Source organism: Saccopteryx leptura, chromosome 10 (assembly GCF_036850995.1).
Source record: "Saccopteryx leptura isolate mSacLep1 chromosome 10, mSacLep1_pri_phased_curated, whole genome shotgun sequence".
Lineage (NCBI taxonomy): Eukaryota > Metazoa > Chordata > Mammalia > Chiroptera > Emballonuridae > Saccopteryx > Saccopteryx leptura.
In genome coordinates, this window is record NC_089512.1 from 10,079,336 (window position 1) to 10,103,786 (window position 24,451).

Below are 24,451 nucleotides of genomic sequence, written 5' to 3' on the forward strand. Positions count from 1 at the left end.
TAGAGAGAGAGAGAGAGAATGAAAGGAAGGTAGAGGGGAATGGAGGGGATATAGGAAGAAAAGCATCAAATTGTTGTTCCACTTAATTGTTCCATTTAGTTGTGGACTGGGACATGATGCCCTAATTAGAGATTGAACCTATGACCTTGGTGCATTGGGACAATGCTTTGTCCACTGTGTCACCCGCCAGAGCCAATACCTCCTTTCTTTATACCAACAGTAGTATAAATATACTATATATTATGTGCCCCTTCTGTTTTTTTTTCATTTAGCAATCCATCTTGGTGCTCATTCCATATGAGAACATATGGAGCTGCCACATTCTTTTTGACAGCTGCGTAATATTCTTTCTTGTGGGAATACCAAGTCCTAATATTTAAGCAGCTCCTTACTGATGGGTTGTTTGCAGTCCATTGTTACCATAAACAGAGCCTCAGTGACCATCCTTGCCATTGACTTTGTTGGGCATATGGACGAGTTTTAGTGTAAATGAAATTCCTGGAAGAGGAATGATCAGGTCAAAGGGCTCATACAGAAAGTTCCAAAGACTAAATGGAGGACAGTGAGTAACAGGTGAAGCACCTTGCCCAGGGACACCGCTAGTGCGAGCTGGTGCTGTCTGAGTCTGGGCAGCCTCGACTCCCAATGGAGGACAGTGAGTAACAGGTGAAGCACCTTGCCCAGGGACACCGCTAGTGCGAGCTGGTGCTGTCTGTGAGTCTGGGCAGCCTCGACTCCGAGTGCCGGCTCTTAACCACCCCACTCTGTGGTTCGCTGCTTCCTGTATTCTTTCTTGTTGAAACTAACCATAGGTGAGGGAAACGTTTTGAATTTCCTTTCAAATGTTTACTTTTGGTTAAGTGATCAGAATGCCATGAGCGCTGTATCAAGAAGACTGAAGACAGGCGTGGGCTTTGGTAGCTTCTCATGTTTATATTGATGAGTAATTAGCTCTTACTGACTTTTTACATTGATGAGTCTAATGGTTAGGGTGTAACACACTTTAAGCTGCTGTAACACACTAACCTAAATGTATATGATGACTCAAACACAATAGATGTTTACATCTTGCTCACAGTAGATCACAAACGGGGGATCTCCTCCAAGCAGGGATCTGGGCTCCTCCACTTTCTGGCTTCACCATCTTCGACGTGTGGTTTCCATGGCCACCCACATCCCATTCGTTCCGTGTTCATGTCTGCCTCACCCCAGGACCCGAGGTCTTCGCTGCACAGAACATGCCTGTGTTCTGTAGGGACTCTGCTGGCCCCTGGCATGCAGTAGGGAGTGGCCAAGTAGACAGACCCAAAGGCGAAGACGACAGCCCAACTTAAACACCACAGAGCCTTTGGACGTGGAAAGTTGATGAACCCTGGCCTTGTGTGATATCACACAACACTTGGAGCCATGAAGAAGCTTCTGCAACACTTGACAATTGTGTGGTCCAGCTGGGGCTGGGCTGTGATGCTGTATGTCCAGGCATGTGCCGGGTTCATCCAAACAGATCCCTCGTCTTCTGTTACTGATCTGGTGGCAGGGACTTCATGGTATTTCAGACAAGGATGTTTGGCTAAAGCCGTGTATAATCTGAGAACAATTCGGAAACATTTCGTGAGGGGTCCTCACCTCCACCCCCCACCTCCGCTGATAAGTCCCATGGAGTTGCGCCTTGAAGCATCTCTGAGGCACCGACCCAGCGCCTCTCAGTCCCTGCTGGCTTCCGGATTCTCGCTCACGGCTGCAGTTCTTCGTTCCTCAAACCACGCACCCCAGCAGGCTCAGACTCCTGGCTAGAAACCGGTGGTGAAAGAGGGGCAGAGATCTCCCTGGGATGACAGTTACCTTCTAGCTCTACAAATGAGGCTCTTCAAAACCTCATTCTGACAAGCTTTTGAGTTAGACGAAGCTTGGTTCAAATCCTGGCTTCACCACTTATTCACTAGTCACATGGGCAAGTTACTTAGCCTTCCTAAGAATCAGTGTCCTTAGTTACCAAATTAGGATGGCAGCACCTGTTAGTGGCGTGGAGGTCCGAGTGAAATAAGGTCTGTAACTCACTCAACATGGCGTCTGGCCTGGGACAGAGCCCTTGGCTAACAAGGGTTGTTACTACTTTGATGATTTGCGTGGGGCCCAAGAAGAACACTGAGATTTTCAACAGCGGACAACCTGGACCGACCTGCCAGGCCAGAGTCTGTGTGACCAGCTGGCCTTGAGAGCCAGTCAGCTTATTCTTAGGTTTCTTCTGCTACGCATGGAGCTTTAGTTACTATCCCAAAGCAGTTGATTTGGGGCATGGATGAGGACATCTGGGGGGGAGTTTCTAGAAGTAAAGCTGCTAGATTAATAACTGCAAGAAATTTTCTCAGTCTAGAATAAGCTTTTAAAAATTGTTTGCAAGCCTGACCAGGCGGTGGCGCAGTGGATAGAGCGTCGGACTGGGATGCGGAAGGACCCAGGTTCCAGATCTTGAGGTTGCTAACTTGAGCGCGGGCTCATCTGGTTAGAGCAAAAAGCTCACCAGCTTGGACCCAAGGTCGCTGGCTCAAGCAAGGGGTTACTCGGTCTGCTGAAGGCCCGCGGTCAGGGCACATGTGAGAAAGCAATCAATGAACAACTAAGGTGTCGCAAAGCGCAACGAAAAAACTAATGATTGATGCTTCTCATTTCTCCATTCCTGTCTGTCCCTGTCTATCCCTCTCTCTGACTCTCTCTCTGTTAAAAAAAAAAATTGTTTGCCAGTCTATGCACCTGAAACTAATATAATGTTGTATGTCAGCTGTTAGTGAAAAACAGAAGTTGTTTGTGAATGAGCTACACACACACACACACACTTCCTGCTACCAAGAAACTGACCGGACCAGTTTTATATAACTTGCATGCATGTCCAATTCCGTGTAGGAAATAATTTGAAGATGCCCCAGTGGGCTTCTGAGAAGGATCACAGCTCTGCTGTGAGCAGAGGTCATAAACCAACACAGGGCTGCCGAGCGCCAGGCTGGGGAGCCGGGGCCGGGTCTTCCGTGGAGCCTGGCAGGGACCGGCCTTTAATCCCCCGCTGCCTAAAGGTGGAGAAAGATGGCCAGACTGGCCTGGAAGTTGCTGACTGTCTGATCAGGCACTTCAGCCTTGGGCTAAATCTGCCAGGAGAAAGTTCTCAACAAGTCAGAACACGGAAGACATTTTTCAAATGGTAAACAGTGCTGGGGTCATCCTGCAGAAGCCCGCCACAAGCCAGTGAGCCCTGGAAATAACATCTTCCAGCCTCCGTGGGTGGTCGCCGCCACTGGGAAGGCAACCGGAGCTCCAGCCAGGAACCCTGGGCACCGGAAGGTGTGTCTCACTGGCACTTTGAAACTCCAGATAAGCATCTTCTGCTCCTTGCCCTCCGTAGTGGCCGTGTGTGTGTGTGTGTGTGTGTGTGTGTGTGTGTGTGTGTGTGTGTGTGTGTGTGTGTGTGTAAACAACCTGAATGTTGTTAGAAGCCTGGGTCAATCCACCCTGTGGTACGTGGGATAATACGTGGCCATTTGTGTTTTTTTTGTTTTGCTTTTTTTTTTTTAATTTTTTATTTATTCATTTTAGAGAGGAGAGGGAGAGACAGAAAGAGAGAAGGGGGAGGAACTGGAAGCATCAACTCCCATATGTGCCTTGACCAGGCAAGCCCAGGGTTTCGAACCGGCGACCTCAGCATTTCCAGGTCGACGCTTTATCCACTGCGCCACTACAGGTCAGGCCTAATACGTGGCCATTTGGAAGAATGAGGTAGCATCTTGTTGCGCTGGGATGGTTGACTTTATTAACATAACACCTTCCATATGTAAGAACCATCCTCTGATGTAACAGATTCCATAATGGCCCTCCTCATTGACATGACACCTCCTGGGGGCTGTCCTGGTCCCACTAGATGAGGAAAGCTTGTGTCTGTGTGCCCCAAAGATTTCCTGGAGTATCCAGCCTTTCTTTTTTTTTTTTTTTTTTTGTATTTCTCTGAAGCTGGAAATGGGGAGAGACAGTCAGACAGACTCCCGCATGCGCCCGACCGGGATCCACCCGGCACGCCCACCAGGGGGCGACGCTCTGCCCCTCCGGGGTGTCACTCTGTCACGACCAGAGCCACTCTAGCGCCTGGGGCAGAGGCCAAGGAGCCATCCCCAGCGCCTGGGCCATCTTTGCTCCAATGGAGCCTCGGCTGCGGGAGGGGAAGAGAGAGACAGAGAGGAAGGAGAGGGGGAGGGATGGAGAAGCAGATGGGCGCTTCTCCTGTGTGCCCTGGCCGGGAATCGAACCCGGGACTTCTGCATGCCAGGCCGACGCTCTACCACTGCCAGCCTTTCTTTGCTGAACTGTTTTTCCCAGGTTGCCTCGGTGGACAGAGGAATCACTTTATTGACCTGACCTGAGGTCATTGAGAGAACTTCATTCAAAGACTTACTATTCTCCATGTCACATTGTGTGAGTTGAGACCTCTCCCTCCCTTTAAGATTGCTGGAAACAACAATAATAACAAAAGGTACTAATCCCTAGTCCGTGAAACAGGAGGTGTACCAGAAGGATAGATTAACTGTTGGCTGCCCTGGCTCCTGGGATGGTGACACACCCACACTCCCCAATCATGTCCCCCTAAGTCAGGGGGAGTCAACCTTTTTATACCTACCGCCCACTTTTGTATCTCTGTTAGTAGTAAAATTTTCTAACCACCCACCGGTTCCACAGTAATGGTGATTTATAAAATAGGGAAGTAACTTTACTTTATAAAATTTATAAAGCAGAGTTACAGCAAGTTAAAGCATATAATAATAATTACTTACCAAGTACTTTATGTCGGATTTTTGCTAAATAAATAAATCTTTATAAAACAACTCACTATAATTAAATCTATCTTTTTATTTATACTTTGGTTGCTCTGCTACCGCCCACCATGAAAGCTGGAACGCCCACTAGTGGGCGGTAGGGACCAGGTTCACTACCACTGCCCTAAGTGATCAAGAGGTTGGGTCTTGGCCCTGGCCGGTTGGCTCAGCGGTAGAGCGTCGGCCTGGCGTGCGGGGGACCCGGGTTCGATTCCCGGCCAGGGCCCATAGGAGAAGCGCCCATTTGCTTCTCCACCCCCCCCCTCCTTCCTCTCTGTCTCTCTCTTCCCCTCCCGCAGTTAAAGTTCCATTAGAGCAAAGATGGCCCGGGCGCTGGGGATGGCTCCTTGGCCTCTGCCCCAGGCGCTGGAGTGGCTCTGGTTGCGGCAGAGCGACGCACCGGAGGGGCAGAGCATCGCCCCCTGGTGGGCAGAGCATCGCCCCTGGTGGGCGTACCGGGTGGATCCCAGTCGGGCGCATGCGGGAGTCTGTCTGACTGTCTCTCCCCATTTCCAGCTTCAGATAAATACAAACAACAACAACAACAACAAAAAGAGGTTGGGTCTTCGCAGTGAAGAAACAAGTAGACTTAAGCACCACCTCCCCAAAGACCAGTCTCACCCCCCTCTCTGCAGCCACTTCGTGAAGGCTGTGATTTTAGGGGTGTCTGTACCCAGGCAAAGGGCAGCATGGGTATTCAGAGTGGGTGTTAGGAAGAGAAAACACTTCTCTGTGTTGGAGGTGTCAAATGCTACTCGCTGATACGAGTCTCCTCCACATCTGGCCCTCCGTAGCCAGGGCTGGGGTGAATACTTGGGCCCAGGCTGCTCAGCAGCCTGTGACCTTGAGGTTGGACATCTCGGAATAGCAGCAGATGTGTGGGCTTTGGAGTCAGGCAGTCCTGGGTCTGAATCTCAGCTGTGCATCTTTTCAGCTGTGAATTTGAACAGTTCACCTGAAGAAAATTAACATATTAGAAAGTACTCAGCATGTGGCAGATGCTGAACAAATGGATGCTGGTCAGTTATTGCCACCGCTCCTAGATGTCCCCTCCCTCCAACCTTGAACCTGGGCCAGCCCCTCGGTGGCCTAACATTTCTGCATTCTTTGGGTTTTGAGGCGAGGCCTCCACTGGGTCTCTCCCTGATCTCTGGTCCTCGTCTGAGCTGCCCACAGGTCTCGGTGAGGTGGCCAGCCATGAGCTCTCTCGGCCCAGAGTCCTCTTCTCCCTAACCTACTCACCCACCTCCCTCCCTGTCACGTTCTAGTATCCGGACACTAACGTTTTATAGTAAATACAATGTTGTTAGAACTCCTCGTGCATGTTTACTGCCATAAAAGCCACCCACTAGCCCTGGCCGGTTGGCTCAGCGGTAGAGCGTCGGCCTGGCATGCGGGGGACCCGGGTTCGATTCCCGGCCAGGGCACATAGGAGAAGCGCCCATTTGCTTCTCCACCCCTCCCCCTCCTTCCTCTCTGTCTCTCTCTTCCCCTCCCGCAGCCAAGGCTCCATTGGAGCAAAGATGGCCTGGGCGCTGGGGGTGGCTCCTTGGCCTCTGCCCCAGGCGCTAGAGTGGCTCTGGTCGCGGCAGAGCGTTGCCCCGGAGGGGCAGAGCGTCGCCCCCTGGTGGGCATGCCGGGTGGATCCCGGTCGGGCACATGCGGGAGTCTGTCTGACTGTCTTTCCCCGTTTCCAGCTTCAGAAAAAAATACAAAAAAAAAAAAAAAAAAAAAGCCACCCACTTGGCACAACCCGCCTGTAACGGTAACTCAGCTCAGAGGGGAGGCGGGGGCGCCAGGCAGTACCTCAGACTTGTCCAAACACCTTTCCCCGCGTGGCTTCGCAGGTCCTGACTGGTTCCCCATCTGGTTACAAGTTCTGGAGGACTTTCCTATTGCTGCGTCCCAAGTTGTTACAGAGTTAGTGACTTACAACACCCATTAATTAGCTCACGGTTCTGTAGGTCAAAAGTCCAGCGACGGCACCAATGGGTTCTCTGCTCAGTCTCCCAAGGCTCAAACCAACATGCCGGCCAGGCTGCCTTCTTATCTAGAGCTTGGAGTCCCCGCCTGAGCTCACGCGGTTGTAGCAGAACTCGGTTCCGTGCGGCTGGAAGTCCGAGGCCCGCCGTTCCTTGCTGGCTGACAGTAAGGGTTGCTCTTGGCAATTGGAGGCCCCTCGTGTTCCTTGCTCCGTGGCCCTTCCCGTCTTCAGAATCAGCTGCAGCGAATCCTCCTCATGTCGAACCCCTTTCTCACGTTTTGAATCTCGTCGGGCAAAGCCCAGTCTCCTTTAAGGACTCAACTGATTCAGCCCGTCAGGATAAAGGCAGCGGGGCCACACAAGTGGTATCCATCATAGTCACAGTCCCTCCCACACTCCAGGGGATGGCAGTCCATAGGACGTGGGTCACTGGGGTCACCTACCTACCTACCACAGGGTTCGGAGGCTCGGGGGCTCTGTCCCATCAGTGGGGATGATAATGGTGGTAGCCCATCCTCTGTGCGTTACACACATGGTCTAGTAGTGTCAACACCTGCAGAAGCCCCACACAGCTCGTGTATTTGGCCAGATGTTACAGAGGAGGCACCTGTGGTCTAGATCAGGTGGCGTGCCCAGGGTGGCCCAGCGAAGGACTGAAGCGACGTGCTCATGAAGCAGGGAGTGTCACTCACCTCGGGCTGAGTGACGGGGATCGATACTCAAGGGGTCCCAGAACAGGTCTCTGTCTCAGTAGAACCTTCTCTCCTGTCCTCCGTGTGTCCCCCCCCCCCCCTCATGAGTGGACTGTCCAAGCTGCTGCTGAACTCAAATCCAAGGCGGATGTTTTAATGATGAACATTTTCCTGCCACCTCCTGACCTTGGACTCTCTCACATTATCCTTTGAGAGATGATGAATAATTAGGAAGGGACTGGCTGGTGGAAGCTTCTGGAAGAGCTCGTTTTAAACTGAACTTATATTTAGTTTAGCCAGCTCATGGCTTATGTTCAGACAAGTAAGAAAGTTTTCTTCTACATTGTTCTTGATCACCAAAGAATGCGGTCCTGTCAGAACATTCCTCTGTAGCTGAGCTTGCCTGTCCCCAAGCCAAACCCATCGTGCAGGCTGTGGCCAAGGACGGAAAGTAAAGGTCTCTGGGTGCTAACAGCCAGCGGGCTGCGACACTTGGACCACAGCGTCACTTTTCGGAGACACGCTCCTTATTATTTTTCACCGCCTTTTGCCATCTTTTGAGTTTTCTAGTTATTGACATCATTTTTGGTTTAAGGAGAACGTCCTCCCTCTTCTTGCCAAGCGATTATTATATTGTGAATTGGAGAGGGTGTAGCTTAGCTTAATGTTTGGCTGTTATGTAAATCAACAAGTAGCAATTAATTCTCAAGTTTAAGAGCGAAGCACACCTACATTATGCTACATGAAATAAGCCAGACAGAAAAGGACAAATACAGAATGATTCCACTTATACGAGGCTCCTAGAGTAATCCGGTTCACGGGGGCGGAAAGGGGAACAGTGGTGGCCGGGGGCTGGGGGGGCTGGGCTGGGGGGCGGGCAGTCAGTCGTGGGGACAGCTTCAATTTGGGAAGTGGACAAAGTTCTGGAGATGAATGGTGGTGACGGCCGCACAGCATTGTGAATGTGCTCAGTGGACCGCACATAAATGGTTACCGTGGCAAAGGTGACATATGTATACTTTATCACAATTAAAAAATAGAACGAAAAAGTTTGTAGGGCTTATTCATGAGTCATAGAAAGATGAGTTCTCCTCCTCTATTAATTTATGTTTTTACCCTCCCTTCTCCGCCTCGTTGTACACAAACATGAAGCACACCTTACGGTTCCAGGGCTTGCTTTGTAAATGTGCTAGTGTGTCTGGCTCTAACCCTGTTCTTAGAGGCAGTCTTGACACAACCAGCCCCCCCCCCCCCGTCACAAGGCCGGGGGACATGAGCTCCTGCCCCAGCATCAGGGTTCAGACCACGGGTAAGGTCCATGTACTTAATCAGGAGCCAACAGGCTTTTTCCTCCGTCTGCAGAGCTGAGCAAACAACGGTTTGTTGTAGCAAGAACCACGAGACTCTGCCAGAACCTCGTTCCGAAGGGCAAAGACTTCGAATGGTTTGTCAGGAGACACCATGCCCAGCACTACGCAGGCGCAGAGACCCACTCGGTGGGTTTGGCGCCTACCCGGAGGGACAGGAGGGTTGAGGGTCTCATCAGAGAAAGTTTCAAATAGTTAGCAATAATTTTTCTGAGTTTTACAATTTGTTTCGGCCTGACCTGTGGTGGCGCAGTGGATCAAGCGTTGACCTGGAACGCTGAGGTTGCCAGTTCAAAACCCTAGGCTTACTCAGTCAAGGCACAAATGGGAGTTGATGCTTCCTGTTCCTCCCCCTTCTCTCTCTCTGTCTCTCTCTCTCTCTCTCTCTCTGTCTCTCTCTCTCTCTCTGTGTCTCTGTAAAGCCAGTATCCAAGGCTATCATCACAGCAGCCTGGCCCATGCAGGTTCACATTGGATTCGGACAGTCGGTAAAGAAACAACGGAGCCAAAAACTGATGGGCCATCATCTTTAATCCTAGCTTGCACTCGGCGGGCAAGTAAAAACACACACTAGGCTCCAAAACCCACTCACATTCAGTGCTCACAAAGCCACTGACTTATCTGAGTTTCCTAGAATCAAAGGTTTCTAGCTCACCAGATTTTATTCACTTCTGTTCCCCATCTCCTTCCTTCTCCCTGCACAAACTCTGCACAAACTGGCTTCTCACTCAACACTCCACCATCTTGGCTGCTTCTCCTGGCCTACTTCACATGGCCTCTCTCTCCTCTCCCCTCTGCTCTCTCTCCTCTAAAGCTAATCTCAGGAACCAAGAGAGCAAGCTCCCGTTCTGCCCCCATTTTATAATGTAGAAATCCAGACCTTTAATCCAATATACAAAATAGGGAAGTCTCTAATACAAAGTCACTTATCTGAGGCATGATGGGATTGTACCACCCCACATCAGAAAGGGTGGGAAAGGCTTAGTCCTAAAACCAAGCCCCAGGCTACAAGGATCCTGCCTGCCCACAGCCCACAGAGACACACATTAATATCACTATCACCTGGGTGACGGCCTCCACGTGGGCAGCGCCATCTTTAACAAAGTGAGCATAATATATTTTATCTGCCCAACAGTCTCTCTTCTCTAAAATGAATAAACTAAAATTTGTTTCATTGAGGCATACAATAAGTACACAAATCTTAAGTGTACACCTTGATAAATTTTACATATGTTAATACATATATATGTGCATCTATATACACAAGTATATTTATGTGTATCATTCTAGTGCCCCAGAAGTCTTCCTCTTACCCCTCCCTAGTGAATACCTGGCCCCAGAGGTTCACTCATACCAGTGTAGATTGGTTGTATCTTGAACTTGATATAAATGGAATTATACAACAGGTAATCTTTTCTTGTTTAACTATCTCCCTACTTTTTATCAGAAGGCCTTGAGCAACTATTTAATCTCTGATGTCAAGGTGAGACCATTAAACCCCAGCACTCTAGGGAACACTAAAGAAAATTAGAAATTCAGTAACTGCTAACCTTTAGCAGGTGGGGAAGGGGAAACACGGCCCACCGTTCTGCGCATGTCCTCGGGCGGACAGACAGGCGGGTTTCCTCATCTGCCCTTCATTCTTCCCCATCGGTCCCTGTGATCGGCAGTGACTTCAAGGTCTGACAAAATGAATCTTTTTAACATTTCAGTAAATGGTCATGTGATTTAAATTAGCCCTGTGGCATTTTAGCGTATATCATCGTAAATTATTTACAGTGGCCATAAACTGATTTACATTTGTTTAACTCTGCAATGCCCGCCTTTCCGGGCTGTCATCACACAGCTTTCATTACCTCTGTGGCTCTCTTTGAAACCATCCCTCCAACCAGCTCCATTCAATTCAACGTGGGGTTAAAGTCCGTGTCTTGGATTGGCCACAGTCCCAGAGGGCTTTAGACATACCGTATGTTAACACATTATACAAGCAGATGTGTCCATTTGCTGCAGACTGTGGCCCAGCCTCGTCGTGGGTCTCTAACATGACGTGTGTCTGTGATCACAGGAGGGAAGAGACAACAGGAGGGTTTGGGTGGTTCTCAGCAAACCCTTCACCGCTTCAGAAAAATAATTCACAGCACAAACCCTGCAGACAGTTGATTACCAATGTGCCCTGTGAGAGATTGTTCTGTTACTTCTGTTACATTTGAAAGTAAAGAACTTGCATCACTGCAGATAAATTTCATTTCTAAATAGTTTGGGGATTAAGAGTAGGGAGTGACTGGGTGGACGTAACAGTCCCCTGTTCTAACAAGTCAGATTGACTAGGAGTTTCTTTTATTTAACATTGCTCTTTGAACTTTGTGTTACTTATTGTCCTCTGTGATCGCTCTAAGAGCTATGGAGGTAATAGAATGTTTTAAAAGAAACTCTGGGTCTACCCAACTAAAGGAGGAGGAAATTCGGTAGATGGGAATTTGAGGAACTCTCCAAAACTTAGGTCAGATTTCTCCCGAGTCTCGTGGACGGTGGTCGGGAGAAGCGAGCCCCACGGGCGGGGGTTTCTGCAGGATGCTTTTCTGCCAAGACCTGGCGCTAGCCCGTTCCGCCCAGTGCTTTGTTCCTGAATCGCGGCTACTTTTCTTTTGTCACCAACTCAACCACCTGCCTCCCGTGGCCACACCTCCCTCCCTCCCCAGCAAACGTGCCAGTTTCTCTTTCTCGCTGCCAAAAATATACACAAAAGAAGAACCACACTCCAAACATTTCAGGTTATTTTGAAATGGTTTGTATCGATGCGGTGCGCCTGGTTAACCATTCCAGACAAACATCTGTCCCTTTCAATATCCTGCAGATCCCCCCCGAGAGCCAGCCGCTCGGAAACGTTTCATTCCGTCTTGATTAACGTTGTTGGTGAGAACAAATCATTCCCTATCAAAAAAAATTCCTGGCAGTGTGTGGAGTTTCTTGGGCAGGACCAGCTCTGCTGAATAGTCATTTATCAGGTGCTGGGCTCCAGGATCAGACTGTTTGGGGACAAAGCCTGGCCCTGCCTCTCAGTCATCAGTTAGGCCTGGACAAGTTTCTTAGCCTCTGTGAGCCCCGGTGTCTTCATCTGTGAAAATCGGGATTGATATGAAATGTTAATGTCAATACCTATGGGGTTGTGGGGATAAGTATTTATCAAATGCCTGCTCATAAGAAGCACTCGTTGACTGTTCATTAGAGTCGCTATGTAGGCAGGCCTGGTGTCTAGATTTCAAAGGCTCCTCACCCAAGAGAGAGCCATGAGTTCTTCCCCCCCCCCCCATTAACAAATATTTATTGAGTGATTACTATGTGACAAAAAGTAGTTGCGATGGAATAAAAAGTAATGGAGTGAAAAAATATGGAATGCTTCACGAATTTGTGTGTCATCCTTGCACGGGAGCCACGCTAATCTTCTCTGTATCGTTTCAATGTTAGTGTATGCACAGGACCCATGAGGGGTTTTTTTTGTTTTTTTTTACAGGGACAGAGAGAGAGATAGATAGGGACAGACAGACAGGAACGGAGAGAGATGAGAAGCATCAATCATCAGTTTTTTGTTGCAACACCTTTGTTCATTGATTGCTTTCTCATATGTGCCTTGACCACAGGCCTTCAGCAGACTGAGTAACCCCTTGCTCGAGCCAGAGACCTTGGGTCCAAGCTGGTGAGCTTTTGCTCAAACCAGATGAGCCCGCGCTCAAGCTGGCGAGCTCGGGATCTCGAACCTGGGTCCTCCACATCCCAGTCCGACGCTCTATCCACTGCGCCACCACCTGGTCAGGCAGGACCCATGAGTTCTTAAAGCAGCAACCTGAGTTGTGGTTCTCTTTTATGTGGATGCAGGAAATGAAATATTTCCAGGTAGGCAGGTGTGCACTTCCATTTACCAGTCTGAGATAGACCTGGCCAAGACATTGCCCAGTGGATTTAGGGTGGCTAAACCAGCCGTCCCTCCCCTGCCTGCAGGCCTTGCTGTCCCGGGTCCACTGGATCGCTGAGACTCCGAGTCTGATGGTGTTAACAGTCTGGCCTCCCCTTCCCACAGCAGGTGCCCAAGCCCCGCTGTCAGCCAACCACTCCACGCACTTCTTCCCCTCCTGCTGGTTGATTTGACCAGCTTGACAGTTTCTAGGAAGGCAGCTCAGTGTGGTTCCCTGGGGAGTGGAGAGGACAGGGGTGCTGAGGTTGGAGAATATCCCAGCTGCCTCCTGAGCTCAGCAAATGGGAAGTGAGGTCACTCCAGAGAGCCTCAAAGAGGTGCTGAAGTCACATGAGTCGACACATCTAGTAGGGCCTTACAATGTAGCCGGGGAGGCGCGGGAAGTGTAAGGAGGCACCCAAACTGGTGCAACCCTGGCAGTGAGTGCCTCCTCAAAGTGTGCCCCAGGTGCCTCCTCAAAGTGTGCCCCCCAGGTGCCTCCTCAAAGTGTGCCCCCCAGGTGCCTCCTCAAAGTGTGTCCCCCAGGTGCCTCCTCAAAGTGTGCCCCTCGGTGCCTCCTCAAAGTGTGCCCCAGGTGCCTCCTCAAAGTGTGTCCCCCAGGTGCCTCCTCAAAGTGTGTCCCCCAGGTGCCTCCTCAAAGTGTGCCCCAGGTGCCTCCTCAAAGTGTGCCCCCCAGGTGCCTCCTCAAAGTGTGCCCCTCAGTGCCTCCTCAAAGTGTGCCCCAGGTGCCTCCTCAAACTGTGCCCCCCAGGTGCCTCCTCAAACTGTGCCCCCCAGGTGCCTCCTCAAAGTGTGCCCCTCGGTGCCTCCTCAAAGTGTGCCCCAGGTGCCTCCTCAAAGTGTGCCCCTCGGCGCCTCACTGGCTTCGCTGTCTTCCCGCCCTGCCAGCCAGGACTCTGGGCTCCGGACCGAGAGCCACGCTGCCGCCACACTCGCCCACTTCATGCCCTGGAGTGGTGCCCGTCGCCAGCAATGGTAGTGGTAATATGCTATCATTCACAGTATCAACAACAGTAACAGCTAACATTGATCGGTTCCTGCTGCTGTTCTAAGCACTTCGTGGGTATTATTAACTACTATAGTCCTTACAACAGTTCCCATTATTATTCCCATTTGCAGCTGAGGAAGTTTAGGCACAGAGAAGCTAAGGAATTTGCCCAAGGGGACACAGCTGGTATGTGGTAGAGCCGGGTAGCGTCCCCAAGGCAGTCTTGTTCTAGAATCCAAGCTCTTAACCACTACACAGAGCTGCCAAGATATGCTGGTCCCACTGGGTGAGGTCCAACAACCACGTCCCTCCACAGCCTGGCCCCAGCCTCAGCCTCCCCAAGGAAGCCGTGTTCTTCATACCCCTGTGTCTTTTTGCATCTGGGGTTCCCTCCACGTGTCCTTCCTGCAGGCCGTCTCACAAACTCCTATTCATTTTCCAAGAACCATCTGAAGTCATGCCTCCTCTATGAAGCCTTCCTTGACCAACCCCCCTCCCCCCCAGAGTGTTAATAGGACCCTCAGTGTCTTCAGAGAACCTTGACTTTCCTTGCTGCCCTCAAGTTGCTCTCTACCGGGGTCTGGTGGGACAGACAGACAGGCAAGTGAACATTCCACTGATATTAATTCCGAGGTTGCTCCTGCAAGGGATCAAGGCAGGAGAAATCGTGTAAACGGCGTGAATGGCCACGCCAGGTGGGTGTGCAGTGGAAGGGTGAGTCACCGTCCCTTGTGCTGGTGTCACTTCCCTGGGCTCCCACAGTCGGACGATCCCCTGCTCGCAGGGAACACCCACAGTCTACTTTATCTGGTGCTCAATCGGAGAAGCAGGGGTCTGCTCCACAGAGGAGCAAACCCAGCCGCAGCTGGTCACCTTGTTGAGTGGGAGAGGGAGGCTGGTCTTCAATGTGGCATCTTCCTAAGAGAACAGGGCTGTGTTGGCCAGAGTGATTTTCCCTTACGGGCTTTCTTTGGAACCTGACTCCCATGCAGGCTGTGACGAATCAGCCAGGCTGATTCATGATTATGCAGCTTGGCACCTGCGTCTGTCTCCCTCAACATTCTGGGCACTCCTCCAGGGCACCATTCGTCTTAATATATTATCTATCTGCCGGCCTGTGCCCGCTCCCTGGCTGAGAGCTGCTCGCTTCACCTCCGTTGGACAGAGAGAGTGAGACCCAAGCCTCCCAGGACACCATGCCCAGATGTGAAGCAGCTGGTTCGGCCCCATCTAAGAAATTTTACATCACATCTGTCGGTCTTTTAAACTGTATTTAACAAATCTGAGAGCACATAGCTTCCTCGGCATCCATCCGATGGAGTCCCCTTCCTTGCAGGGAAATGTAATGGCAGGGAGAAATAATAGGGTGTGTGTATAAGAGCCTGTGATAGAGGGATTAATGAATGGTGATTAATGAATGGTGGTGAAGATGATTGGAAATCCCCCCCCCCACCCCCAGAAAAGCAGCTGCTGGTGAGGCAGAAGCTGGCAAACGTGCCCTAATAAGGAGAGGCTGGGAGGCAGGGGAGCGAAGGAACCGTGTGACTCATGGCGGCACCGGCGCTGAGTGTGCTGAGGGCTCTGAGCACCGCTCCCGGGAGGGCGAGCTGAACTCCCTTCCAGCCGCCGAGACCTCAGAGTCACACCAAAATGTGGGGCTCTGCCTGGGTTGCTGTGAACCCCGGTATAATAGATCTTCCGAAATGATATAGCCACGAGCTACCAAGTTCCTGGGGAAACCAAAGAAAGAGAGGTTGAAGGAGGAAACCGCCCATCCATTTCGTTTCAATGTCAGGAACCCATCAGGCTCTCAGATGTACGGATGTGTGGCCAGGGGTGGCGAGGGATGGGGGGGACACTGAGGTTTATTCCACAGTGTTGGGGTTTTCAGCTAATCGTGGTGAGTGGGGAAGAGGGAGGATGTGCAGGCAAAACGTCATTCCCCAACCCCAAGCATTTGTGATCACGTGAATGATATGAGTTAGAAGTTATTTTGCTCGAGCAGTGGGGATCTCTCTCTCTCTCTCTGCTCCGTTTATTACCGTGAAATGCATGCCTCTGGAGTGGTGCGTCTGGTCGGGGTTGGGTAAACGGAGTCCGGATTTCAAGTCTGCACACGGTGAATCCTTATCTTCTCTCTCCTGCCCTCCCCCTCTAATATCATACCATGATGTACTTATCACTGAAGACGAGGGGGACAGTTGAAAGTGACAGTCCTGTGTCCGATGAGTCTTTGTCTGTGACCCTAGGAAACAGCCTGTACTACAACTCGTCTCCTCCTGCTGCACTGGTGGGTAAGACTTGGCTTTGGTGCACATGTCCTTAGTTTAGTGGAAGCCAGCCGGGGGTGACGCCACCCAGGAGCTGGGGTCTGGGGGACTGAAGAGCCATACAGACTATGGCTGGGCGGAACAGCAAGCAAGGACCCACGGTAAGGTTGTGAAAAGCACACCCGGCGTGAGTCATTTCACCCAGACAAGGCTTGATCTTCTTTGTTTGCAAAATGAGTTTGGGTGAAAATCTGGGTTATAAGTAGCAGATTGCATTAGTGATTCACCAAGGAAAGATGGGCGTATTCAATAATGAGAGCTGGGACATTTGGCTTTCCATACGGAAGAAAAAGGTGGGTCCCTACCAAGTATTGCCGATACAGATTTCCAGGTCCCATGGTGGGCTTATTAGGACTTAGAACTTCCTTATTTTTTAAAAAAAAAAATCGATTGCTTGATTTTTTTTAATTTTTTTTTACAGAAAGATAGGAAGGGACAGAGGGAGAAAAGGAGAGAGACATTGATCCATTGTTCCACTTATTCATGCATTCATTGGTTGATTCTTGTGTGTGCCCTGACCATGCCTTGAACCTACAATCTTGGCTATCGAGTCGACACTCCAACCGACTAAGCTACCCGGCCAGGGCCTGGAACTACTTCATTTTTTAAACCCTCCACACACCATTTAGAAACTCCTAGTCTAGAATATTAACTTCCTGGGTGCAGAGACTTTGGCTGTTTTGGTCATTAAATCATTTGCACCGAGTGTGGCCCCGGCCATGAAATATATTATGAACCCAGAAAATGTTTGTTGAATGAATACATGATTTCAAAGATTCTTTTTAAAAAAAATTACAAAAGAGATTATACGTTTTTTCTTTGCTGTCATTAATAACAGAATAGATTGTTATATACCCGAAATTATCGGGGGGGGGGGGGACTGACTGCCTGAACACAGGAGACAAGAGCTGAGTGGGGAGGTGGTAGTAAGACCGGCCTTGTTCTTCTCAAAACCTAATTTAAAGATATTTGAACATATTACAGACACCGTGACAGAAGCTAGGCCCACTCAGAAACATTATTAAGGCATATTTTAAAACTGTGAGCATGATTATTCTTTTTTTCATTTATTAAGTGCCTACTTTGTGTAGAAACACAATCTTTCTAACACGAGTTTTCTTTCCCCTCTTTTGTGTTTATTAAGATATAACTTACATATAATAAACTTCACCAATTTTAAGTACACAGTCTGGTGGATTGCGGTGTTTGTGTACGAGGTAGAACCACCCCCTGGTCAGGATACAGAATGCTGGTCTTCTCTGCGGCGCCCCTTTTACTCCACCCCCCCACCCCCACCTCCAGTCTCACGCAACAGTGGATCCGCTTACTGTCTAACACGGAATTAAACTACTAATAATCATACTTGTAGAGTTGGGAATTTTTAAATAATGCTTTGGCCAAAGGGTGTAAAAGCAGAGGAAGGAGAAAGGGTGGAGAGAAAGACATTCATAGCCTCGCGAGCTGGGCTGCAGGCCTCAGGCTGGGTGCAGCTTCACTAGGCACTGACTTAGTCCCTGGAGACCCAGGGTCGGAGGCCACAGGACTGAGCCTTCAGGGGCTGGAGCTCCAAGAATCTTGCACAGGCCTGACGTGTGGTGGCGCAGTGGAAACCCCGGGCTTGCCCGGTCAAGGCACACATGGGAGTTGATGCTTCCTGCTCCTCCCCCCTTTTCTTTTTCTCTCTTTCCTCTAAATTACAGGCGTCCCCAAACTACGGCCCAAGGGCCACATGCGGCCCCCTGAGGCCATTTATCCGGCCCCCACCGCACTTCTGGAAGGGCCACCTCTTTCATTGGTGGTCAGTGAGAGGAGCACTGTATGTGGCGGCCCTCCAACGGTCTGAGGGACAGTGAACTGGCCCTCTGTGTAAAAAGCTAATGAATAAATAAAATCTTAAAAAAAAAAAAAGAATCTGTACAAATAACATGGTGGCAAGACATGTTTACGATGACAAAAAAGGACACAGTGTGGCACCCACAGCTCAGGTAAGACTCTGACGACTGGGTTTCTGAACATGAACCCAGACTCATTTTTAATCTGCTGTCTTAACCTCTGGACCTTCCAATCTATCTCATAAGCAATAGCTATGCTGCCTGAAGATGAAGCAGTCGAGTAAATAAACTTCTGCCTCAAGGATGCCTTCTCTCTTTGAGGGTATTAATTCAGAAGCTCAGGATTCCTGGCTCCCACCTAGATGGATAAGCCCCAACTGCAGTACAGGCGGTGGTGCGTCTACAAGAAACAAAATGCAGCAAAGACGGGTACCTGCAGGTTCCAGTTTTCTGTGGGGCTGTTGGGAGGCTTGTAACCCCCACCTCCCCGTGGGGACCAGGCACTGTCTAGTCCTATTCCTTTCCTATAGGAAGGAGTTCACATTCCAATCATGGAAGGTGAGCACAATGGACAAATATTATGGTACTCTGAGCCAGAGACTAGAGCAAGGGTGGACATACAGGAGGGACAGGATGACTGGGTGGGGGTGGGAGAGCACTTTAGGTGGCTGGTCAGGGAAGGCCACTCAGGGGACAATGACCTTTGAGCTGAGACTGAAATGACCAAAAAAGGGCCCACTCTTGCTAGGGAAAGCATTTTAGGAATCAGGACCAACATGTGCAAAGGCCCTGGGGTAGGAAAGGGGTTGGTGTGTTCAAGAAGGAAGGCAAAGGTGGCCAACTGCAATGACCAAGGCAGAGAGGAGTGTAAGCGGAGATTGGAGAGATGAGACGTCTTCCTCCACAAATGCAAACCCAAGCCATCTTGGAAACAAAGTCACAGGGCCGCTGTGCTGGTGCCTTGGCACTCAGAGATGTGTCGCTGCTGGGCGATCGCTGGCAATGCTTACAATTGCAAAGTCACTTCTTACTTACTTAGGTCCTGGTCATAGACTCTGAGCTGGCAGGAATGGAGAGTTATTCCAGTCCAACCACCTCACTTTACAAATGGAGGAACAGAGGCCCAAAGAGGGGAAAGTTCTGACCTGATAAACTAGAGGAGGTACTTGCAGTTCATTATCAAAGTTGAGGGTTCAATTTCCACGCTCGCTGGAGCAGAGTATGTGTGGTGGTGGGGGGAGGGGGTACAAGAAGAGACTGACAAAATTCCAAACGTTTGATCACACCCACGGCTGTTGGGCTCTGGGGACACAGGTCACAGTGTGAGAGGAGACGTGCATTCAGCTCTGGTGCTGGCTCAGAGTCCGGGCAAAATGATAGCACATGGCTGGTCAGCACCTGGAAGGAACTCAAATGTCACTCAGCAGGTGCATGGATAAATTAAACATGGTCTAGCCAGGCAGTGGAATACTACTCAGCAATAAAAAGGAACAAGCTGCTGGCCCTTGTAGTCACATGGATGAATCCCACCAACATGCTGAGCAAAGAAGCCAGGTACAAAAGAGAATCTTTCATCGGATTCTGCTCATATAGAGGTCCAAGTCAGGCAAAAGTAACTGATAGTTTTCTGAGGTCCGGAGAGAAGGTGGACTTCACGGGCGTGCCACGGGAACTTTTGGGAGTGATGAAAATATTTTTATGTCTTGATTGTGGTGGTGGTCTCCTGTACATGTATTTGTCAGAACTCTTAAAATAAGTGGGTGGATTTTTCTTAATGTATGTAAATTACATCTCAATAAAGTTGATTAAAAACATAAATTTTTAAAGGAGGTGGAAAGCCCAGCTGGAAAACAAAGAGACGCTTCTGGCTGGGTTGCTGGTTATTGGCTAAACGCTTACTGAGCACCTTCCGCTTGCAGGTGCTGTAGCTGACCCTCTGAGGCTCCAGAACGCGGTAGGACAGGCATCACGATCTTCAGCCCTGTAGATCTCTGTGGGCCCTGGGTTGCTTCCAGGGGACACACCTACAGACGATCATCCCTTCATGTATTCTCCCAGGCCTCCGGCCACCCAGAGCCCCGCAGTCAGGACCCACGTCAGGGAAGCATGGTGGCTGACTACCCAGGAGAAAAGTGGCTCTTCCCTTTTAGTCCGGGAAGACTTACGATCGCTAATGCAAAGGGAGTGGAAAAGACAGTGGGCTTGTCCAGGAGTCAGGGCCCCGTCCTGACCGGAGTGCACGCCTCTGTTTAAGAACCAAACCTCCGCCTGACCAGGTGGTGGCGCAGTGGATAGAGCGTCGGACTGGGATGCGGAGGACCCAGGTTCGAGACCCCGAGGTCACCAGCTTGAGCGCAGGCTCATCTGGTTTTAACAAAAGCTCACCAGCTTGGACCCAAGGTCGCTGGCTCCAACAAGGGGTTACTCGGTCTGCTGAAGGCCCACGGTCAAGGCACATATGAGAAAGCAATCAATGAACAACTAAGGTGTTGCAACACGCAATGAAAAACTAATGATTGATGCTTCTCATCTCTCTCCATTCCTGTCTGTCTGTCCCTGTCTATCCCTCTCTCTGACTCACTCTCTGTCTCTATTAAAAAAAAAAAAAAAAAAAAGAACCAACCCCATCTCACTGGCTTGGTCTCGTGCATCTGATCATTTGGCTGAACTGCAGCCTGAGGTGTTTGCCTGAGTTTGCTCTAACTTTCCCAAGTTTGTGGACATAATATGTTTGCATCTAATTTCTGTCAAAGTTTCCCTACCCTCCACTACGGGGTGAAGGCCTTGTAGGTCTGTATGGCGCCTATGAGGCACCCAGGGCAGGAGATAGCAGCTATTTGCAGATAAACATGCCCTTGTACAAACAGACAGTTCCTGGGTGTGGACTCTGGTCTGCAGTCACACTAGAAGAAATGCGGCAGTTTCTCTGCCTGCTAGTGAATTGCTATTTAATACAGACAGGGTATCTGAAAACAGACAGCCCGAGGCATCGAGGATGTGGTACAGTGTTTTTAATTTTTAGAAAAATCAATAGGCCAAACAGGAGACACGTGTCCATTCCCAACCCACAACGGCCGGTTCTTCCCCGTTGGTGAGGACGGCACTATCATTTTACATCATCCCCCTTCTTAGGCCAGGGGGCAAGGAACAGGTGTCAAAGACCTCAGTTATCCTGCTCACTCCATTTTTCCTTCTTCCTTCAGATGCTCTTGAGATTGGTCTGCCCCCTGGAAGCGGCATCACCGTTCTGATAAAGCCTAGGACCCCGCCTCTGCCAGGAAAGCCCTGTTATATCTTTCCTAGAGCGCATACAACCATGTTGCTCATCAAATCCGGAGAAAGAAAGAGCTTTGCCTTCAGCTGCCAGAATCCAGAGGATCACTTTGTCATTGAGATCCAGAAGAACATTGGTAAGTCGGCCCGCGCGGGCTGTGGGCGGCCGGCCTCTGACGCTGCGGAGCTGGGATCTGTTTGGAAACCCTGCACTGTTTTCAGCTCTATAACTCTTATGTAGGTTTGGTTGTTCAGCCTCCAAACAGCCCTAGGAGAAGATCACAAAGGAAGTGACTCGCCTGAGTCAAGTGGCACAGCCACTAAATAAGCAGCAGGAACGGAACCCAGGTTCTCGGGCTCCAGAGTCTCAGCCTGTGACCACTGAGCCACACTGTCTCCGAACAGAGCTGTAGATCTTTAGGTCTGCGATGCTCAGCCTAATGTGCTATAAACACCTGGCTGGTGACTGGCAGGAGCCAAGGGATCGGGGGGGGGGGGGGGACAAAAGAAATGGGAAGCTAAGGTGACAAGGGGAGAGAAATGGGTCCACAAAGCACAAAGGAAGAGACAGCAGCTCTGGAGGCGGAGGGAGCTGGCTTTGGGCATCAAGCTTCAGAGTGGCTGATAGTGAGACCTGGCCATGGGACCCCATATACATTACTTAACTCCTTTGTGACCTAGTTTCCTCGTCTATAAGATAAGAGTCATTGTACCAGCCACGAGGGTTGTTACGAGGATGAAATCAAATAATGGACTGAGAGTATATGATATCCAAGAATTTAATAAGCTGTAGATATTATTATTATTATTGTTGTTGTTGTTGTTATTATTCAGAACTTGAGTTTATGGTAGGAGATTGACATAATAAATAATCATCCAGCAGAATAGAAACCAAGCGTATAATTTCCCCATCGTTTTAAGGCGGGCATGCCAACCTGGCACGAAGGGAGGCAGTAAAAACCGGGAGAACACTGTGTGATCTAACAAAAGCATGCTCAGGAAAGTGTCTGACCTTTAACTGAAAATAAATGAATCATAGAGGAAGAAAAAGGATAAATTCAACCTTAGGAAGAAGGAATTCTGAAAAAATAAGAAGAGGAATGAAAGCCTTTTAAAAAGCAGTTTTAAAACTGCATTTGAGTCACCTCAATAGATTGCATTTAAAAAAAAAAGTAAAAAACAAAAAAAAAACCCTACGTTTGATACCTCAAAGCAAGACCTGGGTTGTACTAAATACCAATTACATAGACAAATCTCAGGCTAGTCTCCTAAAAAAGAAAAATACAAAGATGCAGCATTGAAAGTAATAATGTTGATGTAAGGACATAGACAAAGGACATAGATTCTTACAATGATACTCTTCTATCATTGTGAGAGTAATTGTACAACGTTACGGTTCTCAATGTGAAAATCCGAATGAGGTGATTTTCAGGAAAACTTTGATGGGCCAGATTGATGCATAAAAAGGTAGGAAACCCGAATAAAATAAATAACAATGAAAGCGATTCTGAAAATGCCTAAGATGGAGGAGAGCAGGGTTTGGGTAAGTTAGAGATGGTTTCATAGAGGAGCCTATAAAACTTTAAGGAGCAGATCATTTCTATGACATTTAAACCATTCCAGAGGAGGGTTGGCACAGGCTTTTACTGTGGAAGGCCGGAGAAGAAACGCCCCAGGCATGGTGGGCCAGATGGTCTCTGTCACAACAAGTCAGCCATGCTATCTCCACGAAGAATCAACCATAGGTAATAGGTGAACGAACAGGCAGTGAATGTTCCAGGGAAACTTTATTTACAGTAACAGGTGTTTGGCTGAACTGACCTCACGAGCCGTGGTTTGCCGACTCCCATTCTGAGCACAGAAAGAGAAGTTTCATAGCTCATTTTATGAGGCTCTCACAACCCTGGTGTCAAAAATCTGCCAAAGCATTGGAAAAGAAAACCACAGACCAGTCTGTTAAGACTATACATGCAAAAGAGAAAAAAAAATCCTAGCTAAATATAGTACATATATCAAGTCCGGGAATGCATGAAAGGAATAAAGCAGGGAGGGTGCGCTCAAAGCTCTAAGGGCGGTTCACGATCAGCACATGGGTTATTGTAACGCTTTGCACCATTAGATGAGAGGAAAAATGATGTGTGCTCAGCTTAACAGATTACATGTTTTTTAAAAAATATTTTACATATTTTTAATGCAACATTCTTAGTAAACCAGAAATAGAAGGGTGTTTTCTTTCTTTCTTTTTTTAATTTTATTTATTTATTTTACAGAGAGAGGAAGTGAGGGGGAGTGAGAAGTATCATCTAATAGTTGTTTTACTTTAGTTGTTCATTGCTTGCTTGTTGTATGTGCCTTGACCGGGTAAGCCCAGGGTTTCAAACCAGCAACTTCAGCATTCCAGGTCGATGCCTTATCCACTGCGCCACCACAGACCAGAAAGGGTGTTTTCTTAATCCAATAAAGTGTATCTACCAAAACCTGGTAGCAAATATCTTATTCAGCAATCCAACCGCAAAGCATTACCGGTAACACAGGGAAAAACCTAAGGGCTCCAGCCATGCACGCTATTGGCCACCATTATTCAAAAGTTCCAGTTAAATATGTAGGGATCTTTTTTTATTATTATTTATTTTAGAGAGGAGAGGGAGAGACAGAGAGAGGAGAGACAGAGAGAGAGAAGGGGAGGAGGAGCTGGAAGCATCAACTCCCATATGTGCCTTGACCAGGCAAGCCCAGGGTTTTGAACCGGCAACCTCAGCATTTCCAGGTCAATGCTTTATCCACTGCGCCACCACAGGTCAGGCTGTAGGGATCTTAATAAATACATAGGATGTATGTATATATAGGAAGCAAAATATAAAATTTTACTGAAGGACAAAAGAGAAGATATAAATAAATGAAGAGCTGCATACTGTGTTCCTTGATGAAAATCTCAGTGCTTTTTAAATGTCAATACTCCCCCAAATTAATTGAGCAGTTTAAGTCGATTACTGTTAACACCTCAGTGAAGCTCTCACGGAGCTGAGGAGAATACTGATGCCCTTCGGAATTCAGTGGAGTGGTGTGTTGCTCGTAAAAGATGGAAGGAAATCTCTGTATCTGACATGGAAAGATAGTGTTGTGAAACACCCACACGTGCATGCGGGCACGCATAATCATACA

At 49.0% G+C, this 24,451-nt stretch overlaps 1 protein-coding gene and 1 non-coding gene across 2 annotated transcripts in view; one reads left to right on the forward strand and one right to left on the reverse strand.

The window, feature by feature from the left end:
• CDCP1 (CUB domain containing protein 1) overlaps positions 1-24,451 on the forward strand; it is a 49,124-nt gene that overhangs the window by 6,047 nt on the left and 18,626 nt on the right. Inside the window, exon 2 of the mRNA XM_066351260.1 lies at positions 21,220-21,426. Within this exon, the coding sequence (XP_066207357.1) occupies positions 21,220-21,426 (207 nt within the window). The remainder of the gene's footprint in view (positions 1-21,219; positions 21,427-24,451) is intronic.
• LOC136382664 (U6 spliceosomal RNA) lies at positions 12,279-12,381 on the reverse strand. The gene has a single exon (XR_010747290.1). It is a non-coding gene; the product is annotated as a U6 spliceosomal RNA (small nuclear RNA).